At 37.5% G+C, this 22,503-nt stretch overlaps 1 protein-coding gene across 1 annotated transcript in view; it reads right to left on the minus strand.

Moving 5' to 3' along the window:
• The window catches only part of LOC306884212 (protocadherin-15-like), a gene marked incomplete at both ends in the record, with an annotated part of 179,630 nt that extends 157,669 nt beyond the window's left edge, over window positions 1-21,961 (minus strand). Inside the window, one exon of the mRNA XM_079439931.1 lies at window positions 21,871-21,961. Within this exon, the coding sequence (XP_079296057.1) occupies window positions 21,871-21,961 (91 nt within the window). The remainder of the gene's footprint in view (window positions 1-21,870) is intronic.
• Window positions 21,962-22,503: the final 542 nt, after the last annotated feature.

Genomic DNA, 22,503 nt, shown 5'->3' on the forward strand with positions numbered 1-22,503 from the left:
AGTACAGGGTTGTGTGCCATTCAGAACTGAACCAAAATCACTTTTGAATTCCAATCCAATTCCTGGATTTGAGCAAAAAGAATACAGAAATAAAGATGTGGAATTCAAATTCAAAATTCAATTAAATTCAAAGACATTTAATAATGCATTTCCTCATGTTTAGGTAACTTTGGATAAAAGCCTCTGCTACATGGCTAAATGTAAATATTAATAAATAGAAAATTCTATAGTCCATTCATATTTGTATATGATTAGATCCATAATTTTTGGCACGAATAAATAAATAAATAGTGAATCTATTTGCTTTAAGTATATTAGAAAATTCCATAGTCTTATATATAGGCTATAGTTATGAATACGTAAATACATACATACATACATAAACACACACAAGCGCATACACACGTACATATATATATATATATACATACACACACATACATACAGTATGTGTATATTATGGTGGCCGAGAGAGCTCAACACGCTGCAAATAGATAAAACACCTGCAAATAAAGAAAACAACTTCCTCAATTTTACAACGCTCACGCTGCAAATGCTCTCAACAAAACCAAACAAAGAAACGCACTACAAATAAAATTGATTTGCTTGTGTTGTGAGCATTTGCAGTGTTTCTTTATTTGTTTGTGATGTGAGCATTTACACCACCTGCTGTCAAACTGATGAAGATGTTTCCTTGATTTGCTGGTGCTTTTTCTATTTGCATGTGTTTTCTGAAGTTGCAGCGCTTTGAGCTCTCTCGGTCACCGTAGTATATATATATAGTGTGGGTGTAAGCTAAATTCACATTTAGACTCAGGAACTGAATGAGAGCAATTCTGAACGCTACACCACCTTGGTACAGTAGCAGCCATCTTTCAATGAGACCATGACACACCAGCCTAACAAACACACGGAGATGTCACCCACACATCAATTAGCTGTAAGTGTCTGAAGAGAGTCATGAGGGCAAGAGATGCCAGAGGATACACACACAGCAGATAAGGTTCCCCCTTTACCATATGTTGCCTAACTCCTCTTACACAACTAGCACCAGTTGGCAGGTGAGAAGCAGGAGATTTTCTTCCCATTAAATATTGATTACCTCAGGCTTTTATCCTGATCAACTAGGGGTGTGAATATTTGAGTCAACAGTGAATCGATTAAATTCACTGGCTTTCAATTCAATACAAATGCAATTTTTGTAAAGTCAGACAGAATGACTTTGATTTCAACTCAGAATAGCTCAACTCTAATAGCTAACTCATCAATACGCTGGCCTAAAATTATAGTAAGGTTCAGTAAAGAATTTTGAGCTCTGAATGGAACTGCGTATAGTAATCTATCAGGATAAAACCCAACAGGTTACAACCTTGAGTTGCTATCTATTTCCCAAGTAAAGGCAAATGCCATCAACATTAATGAAAAAGCAGAGAAGTTGCAGATGCAGGATCAGTTACAGCCGTTTGGGCAGACAGTGAAATTCTGTATCCTGCTAGTCTATTTCAGTAAACCACATGGTTCATGAAGCTTCACTGCACTGCCTGCTCGGGGAAAACACATATAATGACAAAATATGTCCCTTGAATGTACTGTAAGTTGCTTTGGAAAATAGCTTCAAGGAAATAAAAATATGTAAATGTATGCACTCATGTGGAGCTATAGAATTTGTTACACACTACACACAACATTAAAGTGATTGTATCATGCAAAGACAAATTGCCCTTGTACTTTGAACATTAACATTAAAGGGGTCACGAACTGGGAAATCAAATTTCCCTTGATCTTTTGACATATAATAGGTCATTGTACTATAAAAACTTCCTGTAAGTTTCAGAACTCAAAACTTTCCCGTTAGTCTAAAAACAGTTTATATTGAAGTCAGCCTAACAAAATGACAGGTTGTTGAATGTGCCACTCTATTATGCAATAGTGTGGCTAAACCCCGCCTCTGCAGAAGATCAACGCCTGCTTCTACATCACTGTCTGTTTAGCTGGGTAAGCTGTAAGCTCTGTAACTCATTTCACATGCAAATAGGACATTTACATATAAGTATTAAAGGCACAGTAGAAAAAAATGGTCATTAAATTCTAAAGGTCATAGAAAGGCTGAAAAATGGTCATAACAATTTAATTATAACTAGTTTTTGGTGCAAGAAACATTCATTAACATTATAAGTGAACTTCGTGAAAATAATTGAAAAATATGTAATAATATGACTTTGTTAATATAAAACCATTACAGGAATCCACAAAGATTGTTATCAGGTTGCCATACACATTTAAAAATAAAGTTTTCAGAAGGGGGTTTCAGAGTGGTGCTGTAGAAGAACCAATTAATCAACAGCTCTTAAAAAAAACCTTTTGTCTTAGTGGAAAGAACATTTAAAAATCTAAAGATACGGTGGCCGAGAGAGCTCAACGCGCTGCAACTTACATGCAAATAGAAAAAGCACCAGCAAATCAAGAAAACATCTTCATCAATTTGACAGCAGGTGCTCACAACACAAACAAATAAAGAAATGCACTGCAAATGCTCACTACACAACCAATTAAATAATTTTATTTGCAGCGCGTTTCTTTTTTTGGTTGTGTTGAGTATTTGCAGTGAGTTTCTTTATTTTGGTTGTGTTGAGAGCATTTGCAGCACATGTGTTGTCAAATTGATGAAGTTGTTTTCCTAATTTGCAGGTATTTTTTTTAAATTTGCAGCGCGTTGAGCTCACTTGGCCACTGTATAAAGAAGTTTTTCTACTATAAAGAACCTTTTGTGAAATGGAAGGTTTCATGGAAGTTTAAGGTTCCTCTTCAGGAACTTGAGCTGCATCCGAAAAGCTAGACGTTTCCCTAGCGTATTTGGACGCAGCGTCTCGTTCCCTCGAGGAACTGGGGTTACATACGTAACCTAAGACGTTCCTCTTCAGGAACTCGAGCTGCGTCTGAAGATGCTAGGGGAACGCCTAGCGTCTTCGGATGCAGCATCTCGTTCCCTCGAGGAACTGGGGTTTCATATGTAACCTAAAACTGTTTTCACAGAACCAGATGCCAATCAAGCATTTATTTTTACTCTAAATGTCTGTGGGTTACAGAATCAACACATGAGATATCTACACATCACATTAAATAACTTTAATGTGACCTCATCCCACTTGAGAGCTCATTTTGCTCTTTTGTTTAAAAAGATCACATAGAAGTGCTCTGCAGGACCTATTCACTCTTGTTCCTTTCTGAGTTCACTCTGAAAGATCTAGCCCACTTCTGCTGCAATTAGAACACGTGTCTCCATCTGCTGAGGAGAAAAGAGGCTCCGTGGCTCTTTTGATAGACACAAACTCAACAGAGCAACTAGGGCACAGGCGCACTTCCACCAGCATCAAACAGCAGCTAATCTTCTGTAAGCTCTGTTTACTCTAGTAGCTTTCTACACCCAAAATGCTTTTAGTTACCCTCTTAAAGAAGAATATTCTTTGCCGCCCCACCTTTTGGAGTCTCAGGACAGAGCAGAGGTTTATTAAAGATGACCTTTGTGATGTCAAAAGCAAGGAGAGACTTTTAATTAAAGGAGAGGACAGGAAACATCACATCATGGCTCTGTGAGTCGAGAGACAGACAGTGAGCAAGACTTGATCTGTCTTACTTCCACATACACAAAATTGCAATGATGACAGCTTAGACTGTAGGATTCAAGGGGTCGTTCACGACCCAAAAAGAGGTCACAGGCCTGTTCCAATAGGATCAGGGGAAAAAACAATGTTAAATGCAAGTAATAACATGCAACTTGCATGGACAAAGTAATGGTAAAAGGAAATATGACCCAGATTACATTAAAGGTTACTTGCAATGACAAGCTACAAGGTTTATTTCCAGAAGCATTAAGAAACCAATTTTGAGTCTCACAATCACGATAGATCTTTAACTCAGTGGCTGTTTTCATTTTACAGCACATAAACAACTGACTCTTTCAGACAATAATTTTTAGTGAATCAAAAATCATGCATGCAACCAGTGTAGCTCGATTCCCAAAACAAATGACTCTTGTGACTTGGTTCTTTTAAAGAACAGTTCAGAAATATGAGATACTGTTTTGAATAATTCTGAAATACTGCACCGTATAACTTACAGCATTAGCAGAAATAATTATTTCTATAATTTCATCAAAATTGACATTGTAATAGAAATATTCCCAAATTAATCAGCATTGAATCAAATTGGGAAATCTTCATGCATAACCAGTTTTTATACCAAAACTTTTTAACCCTATATAAAGCATACTGTATGATATTTGATAAGTAGATTTCTAAGGCATTTAAATGAACAACATGATCAAACTTTGGTTAAAAAAAACCTGATGTAGACATATACTCTGATGAAAAAAAAACCTTCAAGTCGTGGTTCTTGTAACTTTTACTATGAAATCTTTAAATCTTTACTATGAAAATCTTTTTGTAAAGTAAAAATAAGTTTTAAATAAGCAAAATTTTATATTGTTAGTTACTTGATTGTCCATACACTGTTTTGTTTTTTTGTTGTTGTTATTTTTAAGAAAAATCATGTTAAAAAGATGAGTATCAAATACGACACATCAGGCTTTTGAGGAATATTTATTTCTACATCTATCAATCATCACTGTATTGCATTGCATTGTCTGTTTGGCCCCTACAATAAAAACTACAGAGCTTTGATCATTAAAATAAGCATTTGAATATAAGTTTACTAAGACATATTTACATTAACAAAAGATATTTATGCAAATACTCTTCTGTTACAAAGATCTCATTGATTTACATTACAGAATTTCATCTTACTTTTCACTACATAAATTTGTAGCTAAAGAATAAAATTGAGGTGTTTTTCCTTCTCGAGTATGACATCCATATTGTCATTATATCATATAAGCCATAGAAACTTGATCAAATACAATGCGCAACAAAAACTTTTGTTTAAATGTCTTAAGCTCAATGAACTTATCCATTAAAAAAATATTATTTCATATGTCAGGTTTCAATGTTTGATTTGAAGCACTTTTTTTTTTAAATTTCAATCTAATTGTGGTGTGAAATCCAATTTAAAATCTGGGTCCTGAAGCAAAACCAGCTGAGAACGGCTCATTTACAATACATCCACTCACTGTTACGTTCCCTATGTGCGCTTTGCCCCTGTTTGCTCTGTGAAACAGAATGAAACAGAAACAGAAAAGGACAATTAAAGCAAACTAGGCTACTATGTGCTAGACGATGATTTTCAACAAACAAAATATTTTACCTCTACATACACACAAAGACCACCTTGTCGCATTCAATTACCACTATGTGCACATTTCATTCTATTAACTGATGTCACATGATTTTGGTTGCAGAATTTGGACAAACTGCTGAGTGTGTAACCACCACACACACACATACACACACACACACACACACACACACACACACACACAGCAAAGCAGCTTAAGGCTTGATCCACTTATCTGAGAGGCCAGAGCAAATCCCGAAAAGCTAAAAGCAAAAGCTATAGGTTGAGGTCTGGAGTTAACATGGCTAGAAAGAGCATGATCAATCGTGAAGCCAGAAACAACAGAACGCACTCTCACTGCTCTGGATCACAGTCAGATGATTCAAACTCATCCACAGCAATCAGCTGCAAAGCGAAAAGTCTATTAAAATACGTGACAGTGGGATGAACAGCGTGTGAGAGATGCAAAAGTGGGTCATTCTCAGGACACGGTGTAATTTGAGTCCCATTTGTGTAACCATGACTTACTACTTACAGTAACACCAACAAAGACTTAGTCACATGATTTCACAGCTTTAATAGCTCTGTTTAGTGTGGAAAGCAAAAGAACATTTAAAAATGAAACAATTTTCAGTTTTAATATATTTCAAATTTTAATTTGTTATAAAGAAATGAGAAATAACCAACAAAGACACTGACCAAGCCAATACACATAACAAACATCAGGATAAAAATGTCAAACTATTTCCATTTTTTTTTTTATTATTTACAGAAAGCGCACTTTCTCTCTCCCATGCAAACAATACAGACACAAACGGAGACATACATACACACAGAAACTTGTTGTCAATACATTCATTTTGCAGCTGAAAAAAGGTGGTAATGTCTGTTCTTGAAGCAGTTAAACTTAAAGTTTTGCTATTTGTAGAAACCCTTCTGCCGAACACTGTTGAGAGACATGTAGATAATTCAAACACAGCTACGGTTAATTTCTCTAATAACTGCATTAATAACTGCATTATCAATGGCTCAAACCATACAGCTCTACGATGACGTTTTGGACTTAGCAATCGAGGGCTGAGATAGGATGCGTAAGAAATTAGTCCTACACAGAAGAGTTTTTTAAGGACAAAATCCTGACAAATATCTTGAAATTAGTGCTGTCAATCGATTCAAAAATTAAATAATTAATTGCACATTTTTCTGAAATTAATCGTGATTAATCCCACCTAACATTAAAGTTTTAAAATATACTTTTATATAGCAATAATTTCACATTCAAGCTTCAATTTAATGTACAAACAATTAATATTTTATTAATTGTTAAATATATTAATATATTAATATTGACAGTATATTTTTAAATATTTGTTTAATGGCATCTTTAAAGTAAAGTAAAGTAAAGTAAAGTCGTGACGTATTGTCAAGTATGGTGACCCATACTCGAAATTGGTGCTCTGCGTTTAACCCATCCAAGTGCACACACACAGCAGTGAGTAGTGAACAAATGCACACACACACACACACACACCGTGAACACACACCCGGAGCAGTGGGCAGCCATGCTGCAGCGCCCGGGGAGCAGTTGGGGGTTCGGTGCCTTGCTCAAGTGCACCTCAGTCGTGGTATTGAGGGTGGAGAGAGCGCTGTACATTCTCTCCCCCCACCTACAATCCCTGCCGGCCGGGGACTCGAACCCGCAACCTTTCGATTACGAGTCCGACTCTCTAACCATTAGGCCACGACTTCCCCACGACTTCCCCCATTTATTTTTATGACTGAAGGTCAGTATCAATGAACCCAATACTACTGATTTCTCTATAAAACTGCCCCCCCCTCCATATTTAAACATAGACTATAGCCATTCAACATTACAATATAATTGAGAGCTATCAATTTGAACATTAGACTTTAAAAAAAAATTAATTCTAATTTAAGTGAACTTAAAACAATCTTCACATAAACCCATTATAATAAATGTCATATTACCTGTGCGCTTCAGCAGATATACAGAAATTGAAATTGAAGTTATCAAACACTAAATTTTAAATTAAATATAGATGAATCCTTAAATCTATAAAAGTTATTTTTTTCCTCTTTTTTTCTTTGTCCTTTGATTAATAGACATCACAGCAGCTGGTTATTAGGTTATATTAGCTGTTATTTCTTTAAGAGCTGCCGCTGAACATGACACGAATCTGACACGCATCGTATTTTCTCTCAACCCTTTCTACCTGTTCTGACAGGTCTTAAAGTCTATTAATGAGCTGACGAGTTGATTCGAGTGTGTTAGATGAGGGAGACTGGGCTGCTCCAGGACAGTTTTGAAAACCATTTTAGAGACATGTCCTTAAATGTGACTCATATAAAATATATTACATGCATGCACAGTTTTAAGGCAGCTTTAATCGCCTTTTTGGTAACTTCATGACTTAACTGACTACGTCATTGCATACATGTAGTTTATTTTGTGCTTTGATATGAAATGATACAGGCTATGCATGCGCCGGCACCTTTGTGCGTGCAGTTGAAGAGCGCGCGCTCCGCATCTGAAACGTCTCCCGATTGATTTGATCGTAAAAACGTTATGCGATTGAATAAATGCATAAATGGGATGGCCAACCCTAGCCCTGCCCCTGCATTAATTGCGTTAAATATTTTTAACACGTAAAACTGAAAAAATTAATCGCATGCGTTAACGCGCTAATTTTGACACCACTACTTGAAATACATCATCTGAACAATGTCTTGACGTGTGGTAACTGTACAGTAGTATAAGCGGAATAATTGAGTCCAGGCCATTGAATTAATAGAAAAATAATGCTTTGTGTCGTAGCCATGTTACCACCAGTATTTTTCTAATAATTTAAGGTTTGAGCAGTTTTTTTGGGTACTGACTGACTGAAGCCACTTGCCAGACCTGTTGCCGCATGAGATAGTTAGTGACAAAACTATCCCTCACCTGATAAACATTGTAGAGCGCAAGGCAGTCAGGGAGCGGATTTATCTCTCAATCTTCATTTACACACAAAGAACAGGGCTTAAAAAAAGCAGAGCAGAAGATTTCAACCCTCCAATTCGTTCACTGACCAGGCAATCGTGCTGATTCCCAGCATGCCCTCAAACATTTCTCTAGGCGATTAGAAAACTGCCACAATAAAGAAGGAGAAATCTACAGCCGAGAGCTTAGCCCTGTGGCCATAATAACAGCATGCAGACACTGCTAAAGAGCAAAAACAACACACATCTGACAGAAATGAAAAATTTTACAGCAATATACTTATATATACTTATGTATAGGCTACTTCACAATTTAAATAGCATTTTAAATTTTTTTTTTTTCACAAAATAGGATAACGATATAAGAAGCATTATTTGCATTATTATAATAATTATTGGGGAATAAAAAAATTAAATAAAACAGTGTACCTTAATCAACATTTCATGTTTTGTGAGATTTATTTAGGTTGAGTGTGCTTCTAGATTGAGATGTTTTTAGCGCATTATTCCTAATGTGCATCTTTCCCTGAAGTATGTGACTCAGATCAAGAAATTAAGTGTATACTGGCTATTTTCTCTGCTTTGCCACAGTCCTGCTGTTTCACAGGGGCTTTGGTACTTTGTGAATGTGAAAAGCAGCTCAGTTGGATTTAGATTGTGTGACTGTCTTACCCAGTCAAGAACTCTCACTTTGATCCTGATAAACTCTTGGATGCTTAACACAGCGGGTCTGGGATTTCTGTTCCTTGGTTGTGTCTGAGTGGGCAAAATATTTGATACGAATAAAACAAGCGGCTACAAGAAATGCAAAATTCAGCTTTCCTGCCAAATAATAAAGAGCTTCAGAGAGCACCAACACTAATAAAACTCACTGGCTGTATTTAAACCACCACAGAGTCAGTGTGACATTTCTTGACTATAGTGTTTCCTGTGCAAAAATGGCAAAAATAGTGTTGCTGTTGAAGTGCTTTTGAATGCTTTTTCCTTTTTGTTGTCTATCTAGCCTCTTCTGTCTTGTGTATGAGAGTGACAGTGCCTTTTTCACCGCCAATCTTTTGGTCTTTCTGTTTTTTGGTTATTCTTTCTCTAACAGGGTTACGAGAAGACATCTCACAGGCTTCCTATAAGAAATAAAAATCTCAAATAAGAGGACATCAACATTTTGTGGCTTTAAGTCTATGTCTATAATTTTTGTGATCATGTTAGTTTTCACTACTCTTTTTTTAAATGGTTTTGATAAAAGTCTCTTATGCTCACAAGGGATGCATTTATTTGATCAAAAATACAGTAAAAAACAAAATATTGTGAAATATTATTGCAATTAAAAATAACTGATTTCTATTTGAAAATATTTTAAAATGTAATTTATTCCTGTGATGCAATGCTTAGTTTTCAGCATCATTCTTCTAGCCTTCAGTGTCACATGATACTTCAGAAATGATTCTAATAAGATAATTTGGTGGTTAAGTAACATTTGTTAATTTATCACAGTTGAGCAATTAAAAAAAAATCAAACATGAACAGCATTTAATTGAAAAAAAATATATATATCAGTATAATATAATCAGTTTAATGCACCCTTACTAACTAAAAGTGTTAATGTCTTATTGACCCTAACCTTTTAGATGGTAATGTATTTCTAAACACTGATATATTTATACACATTTAAAATTTGCAGTTTCACTCTTCAAGGAATTTTGGGAGAATGGTAAAGGTAAAGGTAAAGTTGATATTTAAATAAAACACAATTTTATCCACAGCCAAACAATCAATTAAACTCCTGTATTGTCCAGAGCAATTAATTCTGTTAGTTTGTTGGGGATTTTTGATGGCTGATAAGTTTTTCCTCCCCTGCTGTCTCAGAAAACATCTCCATCTGGTTCGGTCATCTGTGGCATCTTTCTGATGCTCAGTGTCAATATCTAGAGCCCTAGTGTGGTGCTTAAATACTCAGCCAATACTTCAGCAGCTCTTCTGCTAGATGAAGGAGACTTTTAGACACAGCCAATCCAGTGCAGAGTCTGAGCAGCATGTACAGAGTTATCAGAGCAGCTCACAAAAAATACAAACAGTTCACTTTATGTTTGCAGAAGACTGCTAGCATGTGTAAGAAATAAGGTGGCAGTTGGCCTTGCAATACTGTCTTTAACTTGCACAGTATGTTTGTGATGAGTCTTAAAGGAATAGTTCACCCAAAAATGAAAATTCTGTCATTAAATGCTCACCCTCATGTAGTTCCAAACCTGTATGAGTTTCTTTCAGCTGTTGAACACAAAAGAAGGTATTTTGAAGGATGTTGGTAACCAAACAGTTGACGGTAGCCATTAACTTTCATAGTATGGGAAAAAAAATACTATAGAAGGCAATGGCTACCGTCAAATGTTTGGTTACCAACATTTGTCAAAATATCTGTTGTTCAACAAAAGCAAGTAAGTCATGCAGGTTTAGAACAACATGAGGGGGAGTAAATGATGACAGAATTGTTATTTTTAGGTGAACTGCTCCTTTAAAGGGATAGTTCACTTTACATTAAAAAAAAAAAACTAAGTCACAAAATCTGGCAAAGTCATGTGGATTTTAAAGGTTGATTGAGGCTCAGAAATTATTTAAAGATGAACTCTAATAAAAGTTTCATTCAAATGCTGATTTGACTATTTCTGTGAGCCTTTGAGCAGAAAATCCAGCACTCTAATCAAAGCGTGTCTGTCCTGAAGCAACCTAACATTCATTAAACTACCAAAATCGCAAACGTCTCGAGTCGACAGACATCAGGATCCACTGCGGAAGGTGGAACAGAATTTTCTGTATCTGTCTGCACTTTTCACAAAGACTAACTAATTAACTGTGCTTTTGAACACAAAGAACAGTTTATACGGACGATGTGAAGCCTTGATTAGACTCTTTCAAAATCACAGACAGATGGCTAATAATTTCATTACAACAACTGCAAACAATGAGTAAAAAAAATTAATTATTTTTGCTGCCACTGATTTCCTGATGTCTAACCTTGTATTTCAAATACCCTTCATTGTATTTACATTTGTATTGTTTTATAGAGTACAGGTCACACTTGCCACTGGCAGCAACACACACAGTTACAGACATTAATAACACGGTTAGACATTAACTCTTTCCAAAAAAAGTTTTGAAACTCACTTGTTCTTCAGTTGTAAAGTCCAATAGACAAAACAAAACAAGACAAAACAAGTTTTATCCTCTAGTATTCCTTTTTTTTTGTGATTACTACAAAAGGACTCTCAGCAAAAATGTTTTTAAATTAACTTGGTCTAAATGAAAAGTTTCTCTATCTTCAATTGTTTAGTCAATCTGCCTCGCTCCGTGCCATTGCATGAAAATCCCGTATTCAAAGAGTGTCTGTCCTGAAGCAACCAAAGTTCATTAAACTTCCAAAATCACAAATGTCTAACAAAACAAACCAAAAACAATCATATGTTATTACATTTATTTTAAAAGCAATTACTACAAATCTTTCAGCAAAAACTATTTTCAATTTGCATAGTCTGTTTTAAAACTCCTTTCATTTTTATTTGTTCAGGAAAACTGATTGCTTTGTTCCAATAAACAAAACTAAACTAAATGTTTTATCTTTTAATATTACCTTTATTTTATAATGATTTATTAAGAAGGACTTTCAGCAAAAATGAATCCAAATTCGACCTGTAATTGTGAGATTAACGGCAGGCCTGTGTGTATAATGTGATGTCAGCTCGGGCCACAAAAGAGGACCAATGTGTTTCCAACACAACAACTTGATAAACAAACAACACCTAGCTCAGACTTCAGGACGAGCCATCATGATGAGTAATGACTTTATGCTCATTATAAATTTGTGACATGTCAGGGACATTCTGTAGACAAAAAAAAAACACACACACACACACACACACACACACACACATACAGTAGACTGACAACCACATACTGGCGAACATGCTTTCAAAAGTCAATCCACAAAGACAAACCATAGGAGAATAGGACAGAGGGAGAAAACAGCACACAGTGAGAGAGAGCAAAGAAAAAAAGGGAGACTTATTGATTCTTCCTCTCTATTTTTCTCTTAGGCACTAAATATCCAATTTGGCTGCTCTACAGACGAAATGTACAGCAAACCGAAACCAACATATGTTCAAGTAAGATCTCTCAACAAAAGCACAAAGCATTTTTCACTCAAACTAAACAAGCTTGTCTCTGTCTGTTGCAAATATTGACATTTCTTTGCATAAGGCAATTTGTATGCCTCAGCTAATGATTTAATCCAAAAAAAAGCAGATTTCAGCCTTTTCTGTTTTTGTTGTATGGTCACATTAAAACTTTCTTGGAAACTTTTTATAATACCACCATAAGAATACATATACATATATATCCAATAGTCCAATAGTCACAAGACATATATGCCATGGAAAGTATCCAACTTCCTTTTCCTTAGGTCATTTTTTCCAGGGAAATCCCAGTGTGCTCTAATACGCCTTCCTACCTAATCTGCTGAGAGCCCATCTCTGAAATCTTTATAGCTGAAGCCTTTTATCACCGACTCAGGAAATTGGAACATTTCACTGAAACAGTTATCAAGTGCTTTTGCTTTCAGAACATCCATTGGCATAAGAGGCGGCACGACCTGCAGCTCCTCTAACACCCGTTGAGCGAAACATCACCCGAGATGTGCACAGACTGCAAACTCTTCTACAGTCAGCCAACACTTCCCATAATCAGATCAAGAGGATATTCCTGCCGCTGTCGGTATACATCTAACAGATCAGTGTGTTTGAATGACTTAGAAGATGAAAAAGCCAGCCCTGAGCTGGAAGAAAAAGAAATGTCATGCAATGTCATGATTCCTTCCCAAAACTATTCCCTGAAGTGACTTTAAGAAACTCTTTCCAGACCATGCTCCAGATGTTTTGAGAAATAAAAGTAGAAACAAATGAGTCGACTGAAACACAAATAACTTGTATAGTGTTAGTACAACATGACATTTTTGTTTCTTGAGAAACAATTTACTAGATTAAACGGATATTTCATCCAAAAAAAAAAAAAATTTGGTCATTTACTTAGCCTCAAGTTGTTCCAAACTTGTATCTTTCTTCAGGTGAACACAGAAAAATGTTTTGAAAAATGTTGGTAATACTGTGATATAAGATTTTGGTCATAACACTATCCATACTCTCCAGCAAGGAGACAAAATCAAACTCCGACAACATTTCTGAAGGTAGAGAGAGGATGTTACAGAGAAATAAAAATAAATAGTTCAACAGGCAAAGTAAAAATGAAGAAAGCAGGAGATCACAAAGCTCGATGCCACACCAGCTCCAGCGTGCATCGAGACACAGCATCAAAGACAGACAGGTACAGCAGAATGACAAAAGTGGAGACGTAGGTGATAAACAGATAAGAGCGACTATAATAATAAAACCACACCAATATAACACCAAGTATAAAAGAGAGGAAGAGATGGGCAGAACGAGAGACAAACAGAAGGAGGGAAAAACTGATTTGATACACTCTCTGCACAGATGATGGGAGATTGGACCTCGAAAGTGCTCTCTGGTCACTGTGGTGATAAGAGGACATACAGGGTTTTGTTAGTGAGCAACTGAATGTGACCAAACTAATTTCACCTCTAACACCACGAGAAAACAATTACTCTGCTTATTTTACAGCACAACGGTGTAAATTAGGATTGTCTTCCATTTTTCCACATGTTTCTGTTGACTTGTAATGTGTATTTTAGCACTATAGAAATAATTTAGGGTGTTTGGCAGAACAAAGGACTGACTTGCCTGAATTCAGTTTGCAATTGTTTTGTAGTGGCACACGACATGAGAAAGCTCTAGCCACTGAAGATTTCAAACAGACTAAGAATCTATGAATTTCTTTTTGATGAACTTGAATGAATAGCAAAATCTGTCAAATAAACTGACACTTGTCATTTGTTTTTCAAAACCGTGTTGTCTGCCTCCATCATACTGTCTTCTAAGATAACTCATGATGGCCAAATTCAAAGAAAGCATTGCACACACTCGACCATTCAAAAGTTTGAGATCAATGAAATGATATGCACGAATGTGTATCTACAAATAAATGCTGCTATTTTGGACTTTTTATTCATGAAAGAATCCTGAAAAAAAATTATCAAGGTTTTGCAAAAATATTAAGCAGCACAATCATTCATAATTGGGATAATAATAAATATTTATTGAGCAGCAAAATCAGCATATTAGAATGATGTCTGAAGGATCATGTGACACTGAAGACTGGAGTAAAGATGCTAAAAAATTCAGCTTTGCTGTCACAGGAATACATTACATTTAAAATATATTAAAAGAGAAAAGTATTATTTTAAATAGTAATAATATTTCAAAATGTTACTGTTTTTACTGTTTTTTAATTCAAATAAATGCAGCCTTGATGAGCATAATATACTTCTTTTAAAAACATTAAAATAGCTTACCAACCTCAAACTTTTGAACCTTATATAAATTTAAAAAATAAACCGATACTGATATAAATATTTATATATTTTAATATGCATAGTTTTTATCCTTTTTAAGTTGTTCAGTCTAATAAAAAATAATAACAAACTAATAAAACTTCTAACCCTAACAATTTCAACAACTTTTTTGTGATAACACCTTCTATGAGCAGTTTTGTCTCTTAGTTTATTCTCTTTAAAGCACCACCAGCAAAAGCCATGAAATGCATGACCTTGAGCATCAACAGCAACAAATCATGAGATATATACACTAGCATTAAAAACTTCATATGGATCACGGTGAATGCAAATGGTTAAAAAAATAAATAAATATATATATATATTTTTTTTTTTTTTTAGCTGGCCACAATCATTCAAACTGGCTTTGATATAGCTGTCAGAATCTAAATAAATACTAAATATTTTTTTATTTTTTTATGATGATTGAGAAAAATAAACTAGGTGGAGTAGCCATGCAGCACTAAAGTATTGGACATATCCGTAGTCACAATGCAACACACCATATACACATCAGGAGGAGATACCATGTTAGCAGGCCATATTCAGCTGGCAGCTCACTAGGATTGAATAGATGCGTTCCATGAGCAGCTCAGTGTAATTATGTCCAGTCAATTTTTTAAATAACAGCCCGCCGTTTCTTTCTGATGGCATGAGACTTGAGAAGCGTTTCCTCCTCCCTCTCAATTAGACAGAGAAGACTGACTCCACTCTCAAAGTGCACCTGCGGGCTGACTTTAATGGCTCACCTAGCAGCAGATATCCAGCGGAGTTTAATTACAGTGACAAGATGAAATAGGTGGAGTTGATATCCAGCTCGTCTTTTGAGATGGAGACCCAGATTTCTCAATCCACTTTTAAATGGTACATACATACTCTGAGACATGTTCAAAGTACAGGCAAACAGCGAGAAAGAAATATAGGCACGCAGAAAGACAGTCGACATGGACAGGAGCCAAAGAAAGTGGATCTGTTCCAATCTCTAGTGCACTATCAATCACTATGAAGTCACCTGCCTTTTAAGAAGTGTCTATTTTGAAGCCGTAGCTCACAAAAATAAAAGCTACTGATTATATCAAGTAGTTCAACTAGTCAAAGTTACCTTGTGAAAAATGATCTAGCTACACTATAAACTACAAACAAAAAACAGCGATGGATGGATGGGTGGATGGATGTAGCCAAATCAAGTACACAAATCAAGTATTTCAGTAAAGGTACAGATATCTTATTAAAATATCACTCAATTTAAGTTTTCATTTTCAATTTTGCTTGAAAAAAGTAAAAAAATATTAGATTTTTATTGTGCTTAAGTATTAAAGTAATGAGGAATGAACTGCAGTAGAGTAAAAAGTGCAATAAAATGCTTGGAAATGTAATGAAGTTGAAGTAAAATACAGTACAGGTTGTACAGTTATAAATGTAGTTAATTACAGTAAAGTTATTTAGTTACTGACCTCTGTAACTAAATAAAGTTTAATAATGTAAAATTTAATAATGTAAAACATTGTGCTAAACAGATTTTTTCATTTTGCTACACAAAATGACATAACATGAGGTTCTGTGATGATTTAAAAGAATTGGTGAATCATTTATTTGAACCAGTTCATTAATGAATCATTTAAATGAACAAACTCCCTAAAATGAATAATTTTCCAAAAAATGTTTGATACATTTTCTTTTTTCTTTTTTTTATTATGCAAGTAAAGAAGGTGACAATATTTACATGTGCCAAAATGCAAAAAAACTTGGACAAACAAACATATATACTGATGGCCAACATGACAAGTCCGTTCTGATTAACTCCTGTATTTGCATTCATATGTCTGGGAGCATGCGTGCATACTGGGGTGGAAGCTGAAGCTGGTAGGTGACTGGGTTGATTTGTTTGGTGATGGTGAAGGGACCAACAAATCTGGGACTTTTCTGCAGGGTAGGTGCATCCTGATGTCTCTGGTGGACAGCCAGACCTTCTGTCCAGGTTGGTACTGGGGAGCTTCAGAACGTCGAAGGTCGGCTGTCATTCTGCGCCTAGAAATGCTCGCTGCAGATGATGGTGTGCAGAGTCCCAGACCCTCTCGCTCTCTCGGAACCAATAGTCCACTGATGGAACATCCAACGGTTCCCCGGACCAGGGGAACATGGGTGGCTGGTAACCGAGTACACACTGGAACGGAGTCAAACTGGTGGCAGGTTGGCGCAGGGAGTTTTGGGCGTACTCAGCCCAGCCAATGAACTGGTTCTAAGAGTCCTGGTCGTGGCAGAAGATTCGAAGGAATCGTCCAACTTCCTGGATTTTTCTTTTGGTCTGCCCGTTTGTCTGGGGATGGTAACCAGAGGACAGACTGATGGTCACACCTAGGAGCTTGAAGAAGGTCTTCCATACTCATGAAACGAATTGAGGTCCGCGGTCTGAGACGATATCGTCTGGAATTCCGTAATATCTAAAGATGTGGTTGAACATCAGTTCAGCGGTTTCCATGGCTGTGGGTAGGCCCTTGAGAGGAAGAAGACGACATGATTTAGAAAATCGATCAATGATCACCAGGATACACGTATTACCGTCGGAGGCAGGCAGATCGGTGACGAAGTCTACTCCTAGGTGTGACCAGGTCCGATTTGGAAAGGGCAGAGGAAGCAGCTTACCCGCTGGCAGGTGGCGTGGGCTTTTGGACATTGCACACTCTGCACAGCCCCGGACGAACCTTCTTACATCCGAGCCATATTGGGCCACCAGAAGCAATCTTTCAGCAGCAAGAGGGTGTTGTTGGCCCCTGGGTGGCCAGTGCCCAGAGATGTATGTACAGACAGGATGAGAGGAGTGCGTTGAACCTTGGGGATATACTGCAAACCGGATGGACAGCCCGGCGGAGTGGCCGTGGAAGCATTGGAGGAGGTGAATGGGCTAGAATTCCACTAAATGGGGCTTACTATGATCTTTTCGGGTAGGATGGGTTCTGGTTCTTCTTCAATTTCCTCTTTAGAGTCATGGAGTGGAGACAGAGCGTTAGCTTTAACATTCTTGGTACCAGGTCGATAGGAAATGGTGAAATTGAAGCGCGTGAAAAAGAGAACCCATCAGGCTTGACGAGGGTTAAGTCTCTTGGCTTCCTTCAGATACTGGAGATTCTTATGATCAGTAAGGACTGTAAACGGGTGTTGCGCACCCTCCAACCAATGCCACCACTCTTCAAGGGCCAGCTTGATGGCGAGGAGTTCTCGATTACCTATATCGTAGTTTCTCTCCGCTGGGCTGAGTATGCGGGAAAAGAAGGCACATGGGTGGAGTTTAGATGAAGTCCCCTGCTGCTGAGAAAGGATGGCACCAACTCCTGAGGTGGATGCGTCAACTTCCACGATGAACGGCTCACTGGGGTCAGGGTGCACTAGTACTGGAGCGTTCGTAAACGCCTCCTTGAGACGCTTGAAGGCTTCGGTGGCAGCGGGGTTCCAGACGAGTGATTTGGATTTGTTGCGAAGCAAGTTGGTCAAAGGGCTTGGGATGGTGCTGTACTCGTGGATGAAGCGGTGGTAAAAGTTGGCAAACACCAGGAACTGTTGCAGTTCCTTAATGGTGCCAGGAGTGGGCCATCCTCGAATGGCCTCCACCTTCCCCTCGTCCATCCGGATGCCAGTGCTGTTGATGTTGTATCCTAAAAACTGCACTGAGGACTGATGGAACGTACACTTCTCTGCCTTGAGGAACAGGTGGAAGTCTCTCAGGCGTGTCAGGACTCTACAACGTGGCGATGATGTTCGGCCATGCTCCGGGAGTAGATGAGAATATCATCAATGTAGACCAGCACAAACTTGTGGAGAAACTCCCGGAGCACCTCATGCATAAAGTTTTGGAATACAGAGGGGGCGTTGACAAGACCATAGGGCATGATTAAGTACTCATAGTGGCCAGTAGGGGTCACGAAAGCCATTTTCCACTCGTGGAACCCGGAGTCAAGGAAGGCACAGGGTGGAAGAGAGAAGTTGGAGGCAGTAAGCAGAACTTCTATGGCCAACGGTTTTAAATTCTGTATCACCGGCTGGATGGCACTCACCAAAAGTCGAGGGGGTCGCACGGGGCATGCTGCCCTGAAGTGTCCTTTTTCACCGCAGTATAGGCATAATCCGAGTGAGATCTATCTTTGACGTTCCTGGATGGGCAGACGACCATGATCAATCTGCATGGGTTCGCTGGCTGGTTCTGGAGGGTATTGGCTGAGTGGGTGGTGGAGGAGTGAATTGCAACCGGGGGTTAAAGCTTGTTCCTCAAGACAAGATTTCATACATGATGGGCATCGGATGGAAAGCTGTATCAGGCTCTCGAGTCCACAAATGTCGTATATATATATATATATATATATATATATATAGCTCATTTTGTTAAAAGCTATGTGTGTAAAACAGTTATGTAATGTGTTGTGCAACACTGCTACTTGTTGCAAAAAATAGCTTGGTCCTGGTAAAGCTCAACTGCTTTGACAGTTACTGACACACTGCTGAAAAATGCATTTACGTCAGTAGCATCCCCATGTGAAGTTAAAAGTTAAAAGCTCTATAAGGCAGCATGCTAAACAAAATGGCACCTAACTGACTGACTTGAAACTCTGTGAACAGTTAACAACTCTATTAAAGAGCATCACACAAATATAAGCTCTAACACTCACAGTTGCTCACAATAGTTAGATGTTAGCATGATGCTAAGCTAATTAATTAATACTCTAAAGGCCTTTTCACATAACTTGCACAAAGTTTTTCCAATTGTATGACACTATGAATTTATGACAGCTGCAGAGTTACCTCCAAAACAGGCTGTCCGCCAGTTAAGCTATTTCTAAACTGTTCCAGCTTTGACCCTGTTTGCTGCTGACCTGTCATTCTTTACGATGACTATTCCAAATCTGGCCATAAGTATGTGGCTGTCACACATCATTTTGCCTCACCAATGCTGTTTTTCAGCACCCAAAGGGGCAAAAAAACAAAAACAAAAAAAATTTTTTTAAAGCTGTCAAACTTTATGAAAAGATCTTGAATGCCTCATAATTACCTTTTATTCATCTACATTTATCTTCGTTTTTTATTTTAAAACTTTCACAACTTTTGTTTGCTGTCATCTGACCTTTGTTCTGCTCGCCTCCTCTGTAACATGTAATTTTCAACATTAGTATGTTGCAAAGCTTTAATAAAAAATAATAATAGTAATAAATGAGTAAGTAAAAAGATGACAGCTCCTTTTTTACTTTCTTTGATGCATCAACGCCATTGGCAGGTCTTTTTTGTGCACAAGTCCCACTTTGTTGCTTCCCAGAAAAACTGCCCTTCTGTGGAACGTCAGCATTTTTGGGGGAGGTGAAAATTGACTCAGTCACAAAGGGCCTCATGTGTAAGGGCCTTAAACATTAAGAAACCCAAAAAAGAAAATTTACTCAGCCTGTAGATGAGTTTGATTCTTTATGGGAGCTAATTTGAAGAAATTTAGCATTATATCACCTGCTCACCAATAGATCCTCTGCAGTGAATGGGTGCCGTCAGAATGAGAGTCCAAACAGCTGATAAAAACATCACAATAATTCACAACTTGACTCAAGTCCATTAATTTGTGTTTTATGAAGTCAAAAGCTATGGGTCATCATTAAGAGATTGACAAAAACTGTTGATGTTGAAATTCAAACAAACACATCACTACCCAAAAGAAACACACCCCTCCTTTCATTGTGCTACCCCCCAAATTCATGAACACGTTATGCAATGCAGGCAACAACTAAATATTACAATATTACAACAACAGCATATTCTGGTTCTGTTAAACACAGCAAAACCAATGTTATTCATGTATTGAGCAGAAAAAAAGTCCAATTTGCAGGCCTTCCCACTTTCTAGGTCTTTAAAGTGCTAGAAAGATTAGACTGTTTCCTCATTGGTAATGTCTCAGCAATCTCTCTGTCTACAGTCTTTCTACAAATCTCACTCTCTTTCACCAACATCACAAAATTATTTGTTTGGGTATTGATTTAAATTGTCCACATTGCTTCTCAGAAAACACAGAGAAACTGCACCTTTGGCACATTTTAACCATCACTTCAAGCCAACATTTGAGTCCATAATAGCACTTCCTCCAGTGGAAATTAATTAATTTAATTTTGTTCCTTTTTGCCATCTTATATTTTTCATTCAAGTTCATCACAGAGCATTATTGGATTGTTAGGTTTGGATTACGTTTTGAGTTTTTGAATAGGATGAAACACAAATATTATTCTCCAGACCATAAATAGCCAATTCATGCACAGTTGCACACCTGTATATTAATGAGCCAAGATGTGACATTGCTTGACAACCACAAACGGCACAACGCCTACGTTATACTATGTCTAAACCAAACACAAGACAACACGCCAAATCTAAACAACTCCCATTATAATTAATGAAGCCGTCTACACTGTAAGCACAGTGCCGTCTACACTGAAGCCGTCTACACTGCAACAGTTTTCAGACTGTTGTAAGAAATTGCATCATGGATATTATGCGGCATAAAGAGTGTGGCAGAATTTCAACCACCGCACGTTATACACAATTTTACCACCCAGCCCTGCACATAACATCCTCACTGCACTCTACAGATCATACAAAAATCCATAACAATAAACGCTGCATGAACAGACAAGGATATCTGAAAATGTCAACTGAAGACGCCCACCAATCTTTTATCCTCAGCCGCTAATCTGAACAGTCTGACAATAGCCACAATTTATTTGCCTCTATTTCCACTCAGCCTCGCGGCATTTCCAGCAACGTTTTGAGATTTTTATTACGGTTGTCAGTTTGTCTTTGGCAGACGTGACGGTATAATTCATACATCATCAGACGCTCAGTTTGGAGAGCTGTATCTGGCTGTTTCGGTAATGAAGGTGTGCAGAGAAGACGCAGAGACCGATTTGCGGGACGCTGCCACACAGAGATAGAGATACAATTATCTCTCAGAGCGTAAACGCTGGGCTGTAACATCCCATTTCACCAACTCCAGGAATGAAATCGAGAGTCATGGTTCTGGAGAAAAGGTGCAAGGTTTATTTTGCAAAAGTGGTAAATAAAATCTCTCATGTTAGTGACAGGGAAAGAATGATGGACAGAACTTTGAGTCTCACCCTCAGTGTTTTGAGCCGAGATTTGGGTGATAATAACAAACAAGCCAATCGCCAACCCCAGACAGCCCGATCGCCACCAGCGCCTCCTCATCTTCAGTTACTGCCTACTGCCAACCCACCTGCAGAGAAACAGAGAAATGGTGTTATTTTAAAGCCTAACAAAACAATACATCACTGATGACTGTGCAGAACTATTACAAAATAAATTAAATATTCAGTTTAAAAATCAACAGAAAACTTTGGTGTAATACTGCATCCGTACCGATGGGTTATTTAGATAACATTTAGAGAACAATTGTATCATATTTATATATAGATACAGTAACATCCACCTTGCTTTCTGCATAATAAGATTTGACATATTGGTCAAACACTTCATCTAAGACTTCATCCTTGACACCAGTGGATGCCCGATGCCCAACACACAGACGTTCTTCCGCACAGTCAAAATATTTCTCATGGCAGCTCAAACTTCAGAGCAGATTCAGTCAAAATCAGACAAGCTGGCATGTGGATACTGGGTCAAAGTTTCAGGCACAGTAACCGATGAAAGTTTTAGCCCAGTTTGGCAGTTTTTCTTTTTTAATAAAAAAAAAAAACGTTGTATTTAATTTGTCTTATGTCTTAAAAGTG

The sequence above is a fragment of the Barbus barbus genome (assembly GCF_936440315.1).
Source record: "Barbus barbus genome assembly, chromosome: 18".
NCBI classification, from domain to species: Eukaryota; Metazoa; Chordata; class Actinopteri; order Cypriniformes; family Cyprinidae; genus Barbus; species Barbus barbus.